Source organism: Musca domestica, unplaced genomic scaffold (genome assembly GCF_030504385.1).
Source record: "Musca domestica strain aabys unplaced genomic scaffold, Musca_domestica.polishedcontigs.V.1.1 2, whole genome shotgun sequence".
Classification (NCBI taxonomy): domain Eukaryota; kingdom Metazoa; phylum Arthropoda; class Insecta; order Diptera; family Muscidae; genus Musca; species Musca domestica.
Window position 1 is genome coordinate 12,576,233 of NW_026712249.1, and position 14,892 is coordinate 12,591,124.

At 36.7% G+C, this 14,892-nt stretch overlaps 1 protein-coding gene and 1 long non-coding RNA gene across 4 annotated transcripts in view; one reads left to right on the plus strand and one right to left on the minus strand.

Annotated features, from left to right (window-relative positions):
* The window catches only part of LOC131802189 (uncharacterized), a 335,178-nt gene that overhangs the window by 148,812 nt on the left and 171,474 nt on the right, over positions 1 to 14,892 (minus strand). The window lies entirely within an intron of this gene.
* LOC101896204 (probable cytochrome P450 6v1) lies at positions 1,561 to 8,609 on the plus strand. Its single transcript, XM_005176346.4, has 3 exons — positions 1,561 to 2,579; positions 2,912 to 3,730; positions 8,242 to 8,609. Exons 1-3 carry the CDS (start codon positions 2,112 to 2,114, stop codon positions 8,515 to 8,517), a joined length of 1,563 nt encoding a protein of 520 aa, XP_005176403.1. The 5' UTR covers positions 1,561 to 2,111; the 3' UTR covers positions 8,518 to 8,609.

Here is a 14,892-nt window from a genome sequence, read left to right on the forward strand (position 1 = left end):
ATCTGCGAACCCCTTCTGGTACCTCACCCACAAAGGGTTACAATTTCCAATGCTTCTATCTGTCATAACTTGTGAAACAAGTCGGCGTTTCTTTACAACTTGCTATATCTAAATATTTCTCTCAACCAGAAACCTGAGATGAATATGGAATTTATGATTTCGTATAACATGAACTTTTTGACAGAGGGACGGCGGACGCACCAGAGTCAATTTAGCTATGACTCAGCTCGGCAAGATGGGAAGATCCATATATAGCTTTCTATGTGAAGGACCAATTTTTCGAGGTGTTATATCATTTTTGGCCCAATTTAATTTAAAATTTAAATTTTTTGACCGAACTTGGAGAACTGTTTTCGGTCTTGGCTCGTCGGGACGTTTTCATTGGGCTTTGGTTTTTTCGTGAACTTCTTCATACCTTACATGTATAATGAAAGTGATGGAATATATCTGTTCTTTTTTACCCTCCACCATTCTATGGAGGGTTTATTAGCTTTGTCATTCCGTTTGTTACTCCTCGAAATATTCAAGGTAGACCATACAAAGTATTCTGGATCAGCGTGGAATTCTAAGACGATTGTTGTAATCAGGCTATCTTTCGAACGTATTGGGACACATGCGTATTTTGCCAGTAGGCAGGTTAAGTTTGTTAATGGGCCATGTCGGTCCAAGTTTATAGCCCCCATATAACGGTACTGAAGCCTATGCAAAAAAATGTCTATACATCTCCACGTCTTCGGATAGCCCACATATAACGTTATCTCCTTTTATTCGGTATTTTGATGATTTTGACGACATTATTTGCCGGATTTGTTTCAACAGCTTTTGGCAAAAAACGTCTTCGCATAGCCTCCGTATAAAGATCATCATTTACATGGTATTTTTCAGAGTTTGCTGAAAAATTTCAAGTTCCTTCCAAATGGTGGAGGGAATTAAAAGTTTGGCCCGGCCGGACTTAGCTGTTTTTTTACATATTTTTGTTGATATTCTCTTCTGCGAAAGTGATCCCACTTCCCTATTCTAAGTCTCCCTAGCATGCTTTCTTCGTTCGTTATCAAACAAAGGCAGCCCAGTAATTGTTTTCGATCCATAAAGACAACAAAGCAAAGCAAACTATATTAAAGTTCTCACAACAACAAGACGACCGGTTTTCCTCTGGTTCGCAATAAGTGAGAGTGAGCACTGGAGAGCAAAGAGAAGAGAGTACGTATCTACAAAATTGTTTATACTTGTGGCGGCAGTGTGCGAACTAACTTTCAATTGATAAAGTTTCGGTTGAGAGCTGGGTATGTTGCCGGCGTGTTATTGTTGGCGATAGTGGCGGTGTTGTTGTTGTTGCTACCGCTGGTGATATTATTATTTGAGATTTTAGTTTTGCGGTTTCTGTGGTCGTTTGTGTGGTGGTAGGTATTTATTTGCCCGTGTTGTTGTTGTTGTTGTTGTTGTTGTTGAGCTCTGCCCCCACAACGATGCTTGGCTTTTTACTACTAAAATACAAAAAAGCTGTTGACGAAGACGGCGACCGATGTTGTTGTGACGTGTACGTACGTTGAGTGTGAGCATGTCGGTCGTACGTAAGCGATCTACAGCCGCAACAGCAGCAATTGTTTGTCAAATTTCAAAAGAGAATTGACAGTCTGCGTGGTTCTCGGTTCAGAACCAGACGTTCTTATTATTTATTAAAAATAATTAAAAAATATTTTGGTCAGTTGTTTCGTTGACGAAGACGCGCCGCGCCGTGCCGTGCCTATTTGTTTTATTTTTTTGCCTTTCCCCCAAACATTTCTTATCCTCTTCCCATTATACGTTTCGTGTGCTGTGTTTCAAAAAAAAAACGTAAAGCATCTGACGACAACAAAATTGGAGAAAAATTCTGCAAAATTGATTGTGAATTAAGAAGAAAATTTTGAATTGAAAATCAGTGAAAAACAAGTGTCTGACCAACAACAACAAGAAAAGAAAGAAAGAAAAAAAGAGGAAAAGCTATTGTGCTTTCTTTGTTTTTACCCTCCAATTTTATGTCTGTCTCTTTGAGTTGTTGTGATTCGAAAGCTGTTGTTGTTGCTGTTCTTGTTTGTTTGTGATCACATTTTCCTCCTCGTTTGGCGGTGGCCATGGTAGATGCCACTACAATTCTCTTGATTGTTATTACCATATTGACGGCGGTGTTCATTTGGTCGCGGCGTACTTATGTCTACTGGCAGCGCAGACGAGTGAAATTCGTGCGGCCCCACCACCTGCTGGGCAATCTGAAAGATGTCATCAAAATGCAAAACTCCTTTGCGCTGCAGTTGCGCGACTTCTATTTCAATGAGCGTTTTGCACGTGAGCCCTTAGTTGGCATTTATCTGTTCCATCAGCCGGCATTGTTGTTGCGTGATCTGCAGGCGATACGACAGGTGTTGGTAGAGGATTTTGTGAATTTTTCCCATCGTTTTTCGAAATGTGATCGGCATCAGGATAAAATGGGAGCTTTGAATTTATTCTTTGCCCGCAACCCTGAATGGCGTGACATAAGGACAAAAATGTCTCCGGTATTTTCGACGGGAAAGCTGAGGCAAATGTTTTCCCTAATGGAAGAGGTAAACAAAAAAAGAGGCAAAAGCGTAATGCAAAAACAAAATATGGCATCTCTGTTGGCATCATAAAGATCTTGAGTGGTCTCTCTCTCTCGCTCTTTATCTTTTTCACATTCTCTTGATCTTTTCATCTCTCGTAATGCATGGCTCTCTGTTATTGTTTTGTGTTTTGTTTTGCACTTTTTTTCATCCCTCTTTTGTTCTCGTTCCAATGAACACACACACACACCAACTAGGTTGACGAAAATCCACAATTTTTTTATTCTTCCAATTCTTATCTTCCCCTATCATGTCATGCATTCCTCCGGCATCCATATTCCATCCAACAACAACAGATTGGCTATGACTTAGAGACGTATTTGGCTAAACTTACCAAAGATATGAAGCAAAACAACAGCGATGGACCCATAGTACAGATCAAGGACGTGTGCGACCTCTACAACACTGATATGATTGCCAGCATTGCATTCGGCCTGAAAAGCTATTCACTGCGCAATACCATGCGCTCCCAGCTGGGTGGTCATAGTCGCGAGATGTTTTCCATTACCTATCGGCGAGCCGTCGACCTATGCCTTATCTTTATCATACCCAAGTTAGTTAGATTTCTACGACCCCAACTCTTTACCTCTGAACATACCGAATTTATACGGCGTTTAGTTATTGGCATCCTGGAGGACCGTGAACGTGACGGCATCTTGCGCAATGATCTCATCGAAACACTGTTGACGTTCAAGAAAGAGGCCGAACTGAATCCGGACAAATCGCACTTTGCCCATCAACAGGAGTATTTGGTCGCCCAGGCGGCTGTCTTCCAGCTGGCTGGAATACAAACGTCATCGGCCACCCTGGCATTTGCTCTCTACGAATTGGCCCGGCAGCCCAAAATACAGGAACGCCTGCATTTAGAAATAACCACGACCCTCGCCGATTTGCACGGTAACGCCCTGGACTATGAACATGTTGAACGTATGACCTATTTGGCTATGGTGGTGGATGAGACGCTACGCAAGTACCCGATTGTGCCATTTTTGGAAAGAGAATGCACGCCATTGAATCGCAAACGATTTGTATCATTCCGTCCGAATGCTGAATGCATGGCCAGACGAGGCATGCCTGTGTACATATCTAATTTAGCTTTACATTATGATCCTCAGGTAAGTTGACGGCGGATAAGGTTTTGTTTGAAAGCTGCTGCTGAGTCAGTCAGTTAGTTTCGCATAATATTCAATTCAAATATTCGGGAAACGTGAATTTCAAAACTAATTTTGAATTATTCTTATTTCTAGTTATTTCAGGTTTTCGTTTTCTTCTAGGTTTTTTTTTTTTGATGTGTTTTAATTTTTTTTTCTAATTGGGTTTTGTGGTTAGGTCCACTTTTTGGTCCCATTTCAAAATGTTTTCCCAAACAACTTTCATACTCGAAATGTTAATCATGGGCAGTTAACATTTTCATTATTCTATTGCGCTATTGTATAGTTTGATATTTTAAACAGATTGACTCACTTAACTCACCTTTTCTAATAGAATATTTAATACCAGTTTTATCGTTCAGGTCAATTTATATTCAAAATCCCAATGGAGGAGGGTGTTAGAACATGTCGACACACTTTTCTTTCTTTGTATGTTTAAAAACAAGTATTGAAATAACTATTTGACTAATCTAGAATTAATGCACCGAGGAAAGGCTGAAGCTAAAATCTTGAAACTTTGCACGAGGGTTAGACTGTGTGCGTAGTCTGAGGTTTTGGAAACTCGGAAAGAATACGAGAATTGAATACTTTTTATTGGACAAACGAAATTTGCAATGATAGTCACTGATGAAGTGCAGGATAGGTGTGCAAAAGGGTTTTTGGAAATCCGAACTTTAAGGTTACGAAAAGTTCTAAAATAGCTCCAAACTTCTAAAACGGTATCATTTATTATTATGTGAACGGTTAGAGATAAAAACTGGAAATCGAAGTAAGGGGGTAGATTTGAAAGTGTGTACTCATGTATACGAAAAGTACTAAGCGGTACTTAATTTGGTACCATTCGAATTCGAAGGAACGAATGGAGCTGGAAGCCTGAAATTTGAAATAAACATTACTGGCGGAGTGCTGGAATGGAATATGGAGGAAGTTTTCGAAATTTGTACTTATGTACACGAAAAGTACTAAACGGTACTAAGTTTGGTACCATTCGAATTTAGAGAAACGGATGGAACTGGATGCCTTCAATTTGAAATTTACATTAGTGGCGGAGTGTAAGATGGGGATATTAAACTAGTTATCATTACATTATGTTTACAGAAAACTACTAAATTTGGTACAATTTAGTTTTGAGAAAACCGATAGAGTTGGAATCCTGTTTTTACTTATGCGTACTACATGATACTAAATTCAGTACAATTTGCATTGGGCGAACCGATAGGGTGGAATCGTGAAATTTTGAATTGGGACTATTCTGGGAGTATAGTAATGGGATATGTAGGAAGCTTCGGAAATTCATATTTATGTCTACTAAATGATACTTAATTCGGTACAAACTGAAATTATGGGCAACCGATAGAGCTCGGATTCTGACATTTGGAAATATGGGATTCAATGATTGAGGTATGGAGGTAGGTTTCGAAATTTTGAGTGTAGGATTGGGGTATGTAGGACGTTTTGGTACATTTTGGATTTGTGCCAACTGATACGGCTATAATACTGAAATGTGAAATCAAGATAACTGTTGGATAAAGGATTGAGTTATGTAGGATCTTTCGGGAATTCCTTCTACTGTGTACTTAATAGTGTAGTGATGTATTTGCTACAATTTGGTACTGGTTGAACAGATAGTGCTTAAAATCTAGCATTTGGTATTAGGGTCGCTTTTTTGTGTAGTCTGGACATATGGAGATGGTTTCGGAAATGTCTGCAGTAATTGTACGAAAAGTACTGAATAGTAATAGATACAGTTCTGAAATTTGATATTTTGATTACTGATGATGTCTGTGTTTGAAATTTGGTTATGGTTTCGAAATGCGTTCTATATTTGTACGAAAAGTACTAAACGATACTAAATTTGGTATTGGCCGAAGGGATAGATCTGGAATCCCGAAATTTGATATTGAGGTCTCTGTTAGCATTTCTGTCCGTGGTAAAGATCTTGAGTAGTTTTGGAAATATTTGCTATAATTGTTTGAAAAGTACTAAGTGTTACTAAATTGGGTATTGGGTGACGGTATAGGGCTTGGATTTTATGTTTTTAGGTCTCTGTTGGTATCTGAGGTTCAGATATGGAGGTGATTTCGAAAATGTGTGCTATGTTGGTATCTGAAATTGTTTTAGAAAGATGTACTATAACTTTTGGTGTAAATTTTGTATTGTTTAAGGGATAGAGCTGAAATTTGATATTTTGATTACTGATGATGTCTGTGTTTGAAATTTGGTTATGGTTTCGAAATGCGTTCTATATTTGTACGAAAAGTACTAAACGATACTAAATTTGGTATTGGCCGAAGGGATAGATCTGGAATCCCGAAATTTGATATTGAGGTCTCTGTTAGCATTTCTGTCCGTGGTAAAGATCTTGAGTTGTTTTGGAAATATTTGCTATAATTGTTTGAAAAGTACTAAGTGTTACTAAATTGGGTATTGGGTGAAGGTATAGGGCTTGGATTTTATGTTTTTAGGTCTCTGTTGGTATCTAAGGTTCAGATAAGGAGGTGATTTCGAAAATGTGTGCTATGTTGGTATCTGAAATTGTTTTAGAAATATGTACTATAACTTTTGGTGTAAATTTTGTATTGTTTAAGGGATAGAGCTGAAATTTGATATTTTGATAGCTGTTGGTATGTGAGGTTGAGATTTGGAGGTGGTACGCACTACAGTTGCTCAAAAAGTACTAAATTATAAATGGATAAAGTTTAAATCCTAAAATAGGATCTGACGTTTACATTGGAAGACGTTGAAAAAGTTTTGGACAAGAAAAGGTTTTTACTTATATCCTCCTGGAATAATTTCAAACTGAAAGATGTTGAGGAGTTGTTTGTGTAAAAGGTAAATATTTTCCTGTTATTTTTTCCAAAAAAGGAAAATTTTACATAATTTATTAAACTTTGAAGCGGTATAAAAATGCCTTTCAGAAACAGCGAAAGTGAAAATAACGGTTATAGACCCAATGTCTCTTTGGTCAGGTCAGGTCATTTTGAGCTTGTGCATCGTAATATTATCAAACTAAGACCGAGTTCGAGGATGAGCAACAGCGGTCCACTCCTTCTGCTACCTCTCCCACAAAAGGTCAGAATTTTCCATGAAAACAATTTACCTAATTCAATTTTATAAAAACTTGAAAAATCCCAATATTTTTGTTAGTGGAAGGTCAGGTGCGAAAAGGGACAATATCCCCACAAAGGGTCCAAATTTGGAATAGGTTCAAAATTCGACTCTTATTTTCACATTTTATATGAGTTATTATTATTAAAAAAATTGACCTTTGTGCCTATTTTTGCCTCTAACCCAGCACAGATGCAAATATTAGGATTTACAAAATTTGAACAAAATTGGGTGGGAGATGTACCAGAAAAGAAGTCTTCCAGAAAGAGTGGGCCGATATATTCCATCATCACAACATGTCTTGTGCTGGTAAAAATATTAGATTTTGAAGACAATTGGACCCTTATTTCACATATGAGAGTCATAATTATTCAAAATGTTGACACTTTTCGGGGAGGTACTTGATGGAGGGGTTCGATATTGTCCAGTTCTGCGCCAGGTGAAAATATTTGAATTTGCAAAGTCGGATGATTCTTTCTCTTTTCAAGAAACAAACTATTTTCTTGGAAAATGTCGACCTTTTGTGTGGGTGGTACCTGAAGGAGTGGACCGATATTGCGCATATGCGAACTCGATCTAAGTGTGACAATAATATAACAAGTTATCGTACGCACTAGTCTACTAGATGGACGGACGGACATCGATAGATCGACTCCAAATGTTCTGAAATAGATTTGGTCCAATGAGACTTAGTATCATATGTCTGAGGGTATAAGAGAGTGTCCAAATTGGCCGATTTGCTTCAAGCTCACTAGATCCCAATAGAGCAAGTGTTTTCTTCCAACATTGCAATATTTGTAGTAACATCAGAACTAGGGATACGTTGGTCTAATGTAAAACACAATTTAAAAAGGACCAAATTTTTTCAACAATTATGAATCTTGTTGAAAATATCAAGGACCATATCGACTTGATGAAAAGAGAATTGTATTTTTCGCGAAAAAAAATTGGAACTCGTTCGGCTGAATTTTTTTCCTATGAATACTTGTTAACAACCGGGTCTTTGGAGCCTACTACCGCATTTCAGGATCGTTTTCTACAAGGGCCAGAAAAAACATTTGCAGGGTGATGCTGTTATTTGATGACCAACATTTTAACAAGATGGATTCCAAAACATATGGATTTTCCGTAGCCACTTTGGATGATGCCGGTACATATTTCGCTCCTATATGGGGATTGGTAAGGTAATTAACCAATTCAAAATTGGTAATAATTTTTGATGTATTTTTTAATTTTATTATTTATTATTATTAATTATAACGAAAGTCACGTTTTCCCTTTACAAAATATATAATTTTCAATATTTTCTTAACAAAATTTACTAATATTAAATTTATTATTTTTTTATGCTCTTATTTTATTTTCAGTATTGGCCCGAACCAGACCTCTTTGATCCGGAACGCTTTTCGCCGGAACAAAAGAAATCACACAAACCCATGACATATCTGCCATTCGGCGCTGGACCCCATCAGTGTATTGCCCAGCCATTTGCGCTGCTGCAGGTGAAATTGGGTCTGATACATTTTTTGAAGCATCATCGCGTTGAATGCTGTGATAAGACTGTCAGTAGCATCAAGTTTGATAAGCGTTACGCTCTCCTAACGCAAGAGGGTGGTATTTACTTAAAACTTGTTGAAATTTAGTTAGTTATAGGAACTTAAACACATACATACACACACATTTTTTACTATTTACTGATTAATTAACTAATTTAGATTTTAAAACACAAAAAAAACAACTAAAAACAAAGCAAGTTTTTTTACGAAAAAAAAAAAAAAATAAAAAAAATATAACAACAAAGTTGTGTGTTGTGTTTTATTTCGACGCAAGTTGTTAGTTCTATATCTCAAAGCGACAATCTCTATGGAACCACAACTGAAGATAGAAGCTTCTCGAAATTATGACGTAGCCCGCCCTCCTTGTTGTTAGTTTGGAGTTCCGATGAGCTTGCAAAATACTTACCTACTTACGCAGCGTTTCATTTTCGTTTATATTTTTATCGAAATCATAACAAATGTATGAATGGTGGGGACCTACGAAATGATATGTTATCAGTTTTGCATTTTGAACCGGGTGGCCTGATGGTGGATGGGGATGATTATGTGCGTGTGTTTTGTAGGCAGGCATGTTGGGTACAGTGGTGTAAACAAAATTAAAAAAGAAAACAAAAACAATTTTGTGTTCGAGATGACTCACAGTCAATGAGCTGGACAGTGTTTCAAATCAATAATAAATTTGGACAAAAAATTGTGGTGGGATAGCGATATTGTTAAAGAGAACTGAGGGTGAAAATAATAGATAATGTTGCTTTAAGTTTAGGGACATTTGTTAAAATGGATTTTTTGGACAGATAGGCCTTTCAAAATCAGGTAAATTTCGCGATGCAGCACAAAAAATAAATGGAGGAAAATCCAGTAGATTTTTAAAGTAGTGCAGGAAATAGAAAAGCTTACAGCTTAAGCTTAAACCCTAAATAGAAGAAGGCAAATTCTACACTCATCAATTTTTTTTTTGGAAATTTTCGAATTAATTTTCATTGGACACTGGGTATTTTAGGCATACACATTTTTTTCATATATGTTTACTATAGATGCTAATCGGCAGCAATGCAAAAATATATAAGAATTAAATTTAAGAGTTAAAAACAGGACTTCAAGTCAAGGGTATATTCAAAATTTTCCTACAAAGCATGCTTTTAAAAGTATGACCTCAAGGACTAAAATAAAATTCTTCATCAAATTTCACTAAGAGTCACGAAAGAATAGAAGTTTCTGTTTCGATTATATAATAATTTCTATCGGAAGGTTTAAAATCAAAATACTCAATTTGTTGTTATTTACGAAACTTGGACCTATATTTCATTCTAGTAGCGTTTCCACTTTATTTTAAATAACAAAATACAAAAAAAAGTGTATCGGCGATTTAAAAGTTTATATCGTGAAGGAACCAAAATAGGGGGCAAGATCCCAATATTCCACACTTCTAGCAACTTTTGGATAAAGCTCAATCCGAATCCGTCTTTTTTTATAAATAGCGGCTTTGTCAATATTGCAGATAAAAATTGGTGGATTATTTTGGTTAAAAAAATTCAATCCTCAAGCGTGTCAACATGTCAAAATCCAGAGTGATATAAAAAAACTGCAACCAACTTCAGACTGCTGTCATTTCTAAGTCACTCGTCCGACAACTGTTAAAATTATTCCAGTGACAGCTCATTATATTGTTTACAAGCATACAAAAGCATTTTTGGTGAGAATTTTTTCAGAAAAAAGTTATTCGTGATGGAATTCAAGCATTATAGTGTGATATCTTTATATTTTGCTGGAAAACCACAAGTGGCCATCGTTAGAGCACTCCTGCATTTAAATGTGAATAAATCTATTGTGTCTCGTACCATCGCTCGTTACCGTGATACTAGCGTAGCCCGACGTCAAGGAAGTGGACGGAAGAAAATAGCAACATAATCAGAAATTGTTCGAAAAGTAAAGAAGCGACTCGATCGCAATCCGAGCCGAAAATGGCTCGTGATCTTATCGCAATATTACATTCGGCAAATATTGAACAATGAGCTCAGGGTAAAGCCATTGAAATTCCAAACAGTGCAATAATAAAATAGACTCAAAAGAGCTAAAGAATTTGGTTTCCTCCGCTCCGATGAGAAAACACTCGATGTCCAGCAGTTTGTAAACAAACAAAATGATCGTTTTTACTTTTAAAGAGGTCAGCTGAAAATGTGCACCTTCGTTTGGCCACCAGAACTCAAGCGCCGTCCATGGTGATGGTGTGGGAAGCCATAACATCCGATGATCGCTCTTCGTTCGTATTAATTAAATAAATGCCGAATATTATCGCGAAAATATTCTGGAGGGTGTATTAAAGCCTTGGACACGCAAACATTTTGGCCGCGGACCTTGAACATTCCAACAGGAGTATGCACCGTCGCACTCAGCATGGCCACCCAAGAACGGTTACAAAATGGGGTTCCTCGCTTCATTTTCAGCGCACCAAAATCTCCGGATACCAATCCGTTGGACTATTGTGTCTGGAGTATTTTGGAAAGCAAGGCTGGCACTAAAAATACCAAAGTGTCGATCACCTCAAGTAAGCGCTTCGCCGGGAATGGGCCAACATTCGGGCAGCGTGTGACGGTTTCATTGGCCGTTTGAAGGCCATAATTCGTGCCAAAGGAGACTAATTCGAACAAATCTAAACGTATTCTAAAATTTGATGCTATTTCCGACATTTTTGCTTTCATTCAATAAAAGTAAAAAAATGTAAGGAGTATGGCGTTTGACTTTGTTGCAGTTTTTTTTTATCTCACTCTGTATATTACGATGTACCAAGATTGGACCAAATCGGATTCTAATCTGATTTAGCCATGTTCATCTGTCTGTTGTAATCACGTTATCTCTCAAAGGAATTGCAATAGAGTGCTGGAATTGGTGCGTTTTGTGTCTGAAATTAGATCAAGTTCGAAGATTGGCTGTATAGGGGAAATTTTTCTTATAGCCCCCATATAACGGTACTCCCTTATTTCTCGGATTTGGAATTTGAAGGTTGTTACGGATTAGGTGCGTTAGGACCCTTGTAAAAAACATTCCACATTGTGGTAAGTGTCCCATAATTCCCCAATTTTGCTGCCTTACAAAAACTTGTTAAAGTAGTTCCTCATTTTAACTTTGAGTATATCATGGTGGAGAATATCCAAAGTCAGAACCGCCGAACTTACTGGTTTTTTATTTGTTAAAATATTTCTTATTTTGACACTTTTTACATAAAAAGTCATTCAATTTTACATTCATGCATCAAATCAAAAACAGACTGAAGAAAATGTATTGAAAACAAGTAAAAAAGTATCGGTCGGCTTTGCCGACAGATGTATACCCTCAGCCCTCTTCACCCTCTATGGAGTGGGTTTTTAAAGAATGGGTCAATATTGTCAATTTCGTATCGGACCTACATAAATATGATATAAATATTATTATAGCAGATGGATATAGGAATTGTAAAGAATCACTCAGTTGTTTCGCAATTTATGACAGATAAAAATATTGAAAAATGTGTCTCTTTGTGGGTGAGGTACCAGAAGTTGTTCGCAGATATATAGGATCATCTTCAAAACAGATCTTGTGTTAGCAAAAATAATTTGTATGTGTGAAATTTGAAAGGAGTTTAATCCTTATTTAGCTTTCTTTGAGCGTTATGTTTTTCAAAATTAGATTATTGCTTCCTTTCTGTGCAGAAAATATATATCTCAAATTTTCGACCATTTGTGGGGGAGGTACCATAAGATGTGGACCGATATACTTCATCTTAACACCAGAGCTTGGGTTAATATAAATATTGGGATGTGCGCCATTCGAAGACAATCGGACTCATACATCACATTTTATGAGAGTTGTAATTATTCAAAATTTTGACCATTTGTGGGGGAGGTACTTGAAGGAGTGAACCGATATTGTCCATTTTTACACCTAACGTAGAACTGATGCAAATATTAGGATTTGCAAAGTGAGAGCAAAATCGGATTATCCTTTCTCTTTTTGTGCAAAATATATATTTTTTGCAAATTTCGACCTTTTGTGGGGGAGGTACCAGAAGGAGTGGACCGGTATATTCCATCTTAACATCAGATCTTGGGTTAATATAAATATTGGGATGAGTGAAATTTCAAGACAATCAGACTCTTACATCACATTTTATGAGAGTTGTGATTATTTAAAGTTTTGACCCTTTGTGGGGGAGGTACCAGAAGGAGTAGACCGATATTCTCCATTTTCGCACCAGACCTAGCAATGATGCAAATATTAGGATTTGCAAAGTAGCAGAATAATCGAATTATTCTTTCTCTTTCTGTGCAAAAAAAAAATATTTTTTTTTTTTTTTTTTTTTGAAAATTTCGACCTTTTGTGGGGGAGGTACCAGAAGGAGTGGACCGATATATTCCATCTTAACACCAGACCTTGGGTTAATATAAATATTGGGATGTGTAAAATTTTAAGACAATCGGACACTTACATCACATTTTATGAGAGTTGTAATTATTCAAAATTTTTACCATTTGTGGGGGAGGTACTTGATGGAGTGGGCCGATATTTTCCATTTTCACACCCGACCTCACACTGACTCAAATATTAAGATTTGCAAAGTTGGAGCAAAATCGGACTATAATTTATATTTCTGTGCAAAAATTAAATTTTTTGAAAATTTCGAACTTTTGTGGGGGAGGTACCAGAAGGAGTGGACCGATATTGCCCATCTCCGAACTCGATCTAAGTTTAACAAAAATATTACGATGTACCAAGTTTGGACCAAATTGGATACTCCCTTCGAGAGTTATCGTGCGCACCAGCCAGCCAGACAGACAGACAGACAGACGGACGGACGGACGGACGGACGGACGGACATCGCTAGATCGACTCGAAATGTTCTGAAACGGATTTGGTCCAAAGAGACCTAGGGTCTAAAACCGTTATTTCGACTAGGCACGTTTTGGCCGTATCAAATGATATATACCCTCTGTAGCCATATGGCTGAGGGTATAAAAATAGGACATATTTTCGGGTTTTTTGGCAACATTGATGGAAATATTTTCTTTACATTCAGTGAAAATAGAAATTTTTTCGATAACTTATTGTGAAAGTTGATGAAAAATATTTTTGTCATTGTAGGAGAATTTAGCATGAATTTACATAAATTACGGTTTTAACCCTAAAATGTGTTGGTAATACATATGACTTCCTTTCGTTTATGGACTTTTTTTTGACAAATAATGTATTAACTTGCTACAATCCCGTTTAACCAATTTTTAAAAAAAGAACTTAAAAATCTCTGGTAAATCGCTTGAGGGTTAAAAATTTCTACCCTTGCATTTTTATCGGTAATATACCTAAAATATATATTCCAAGGAATCTCAATTCTAAATATTCCAAGAATGTGGAAGAGGGGAACCAGCCCGCCTCTGTTTAGGTAACTATGCGATATAAACTTTAAACACGTTGATACGCGTGGCTTCTATTTTAGCTTTACTTTCATAATCTATTTGATTTTTCCTGCAATAATTTTGTATGACCTGACTTATTATTTGGTAATTTTTTCCTTGTAATAACCAATTATTTTTCACATACTGGTAATGCAGAATGTTTGTTTACTTTGATCTTTAGGGGTTATTCGTTTTTTACTGATCTCATGTGCTACATGTTCCTAGTATATTTTCGCTGAATATAAACAATTCCGCGGAATAAATCCAAGAAGAATCAGATGTTTTATATTTCGTTTATATTCCACTCCACTGTGCGGGGTGTGTGTGTGTGTGTGTGACACCTGTGAGTACGTGCCTATTTGTTTGGGGTTTGGTTCATCGCAACAAAAACAACAAACACTTAGTTCGTATTGTTGTTGTCGCTGACTTGGTTACAAGTTTTTTTTTTTCGTTTTGACAATATCATACAATTGTTGTTTTTGTTTGCACCGAAACACTGTTGACTAGCCGTCTAATCGGAATCGCGGGGAGAGATAGTGAATATTTTGTGTTTATTTTTTCGTTCATTCACTTTGGCAAATTTTTAAAAATAAAAAAAAACAAAGTTTGTTCGTTCGTCTGCGTCTCTTATATTCGATTGCCATATAAAAATATAGCTAAGTATGTTTGCATGTTTGTTGATACATTGTGCACAGAAATAGGTCACTTTCGTTGAGTTTTGTTTTGTCGGAGATTCATAATTCGTCTCGTGTTATGATTCATGCACAGCGAAACATTGTGAGAGACTTTGCTCTCAGAGACACATATGTATGTTTGTTTTGTATGCTCTGTTTTGCTGTATTTTCCCATTTATTGTATATTCGGGATGAGATGAGATCGGTATGTTAGAGTTGCCAGATAGATGGGTTTGAGTTAGACTTTACTACTTATACATGTGATCAGGCGATTAAGAGCCTATTTCTCTTAAATATTTTAAAGTCGCTGTTTGATAGGATTTTCTTATTTTATTCATTGGTTGATTGACAGTATAAATTAA

Coding starts and splice junctions, on each gene's coding strand:
- LOC101896204 (XM_005176346.4), top strand. CDS start 2,112: ATGGTAGATGCCACTACAATTCTCTTGATTGTTATTACCATATTGACG. Junction 2,580..2,911: donor TGTTTTCCCTAATGGAAGAG/GTAAACAAAAAA, acceptor CAACAACAACAG/ATTGGCTATGACTTAGAGAC. Junction 3,731..8,241: donor CTTTACATTATGATCCTCAG/GTAAGTTGACGG, acceptor TTTTATTTTCAG/TATTGGCCCGAACCAGACCT.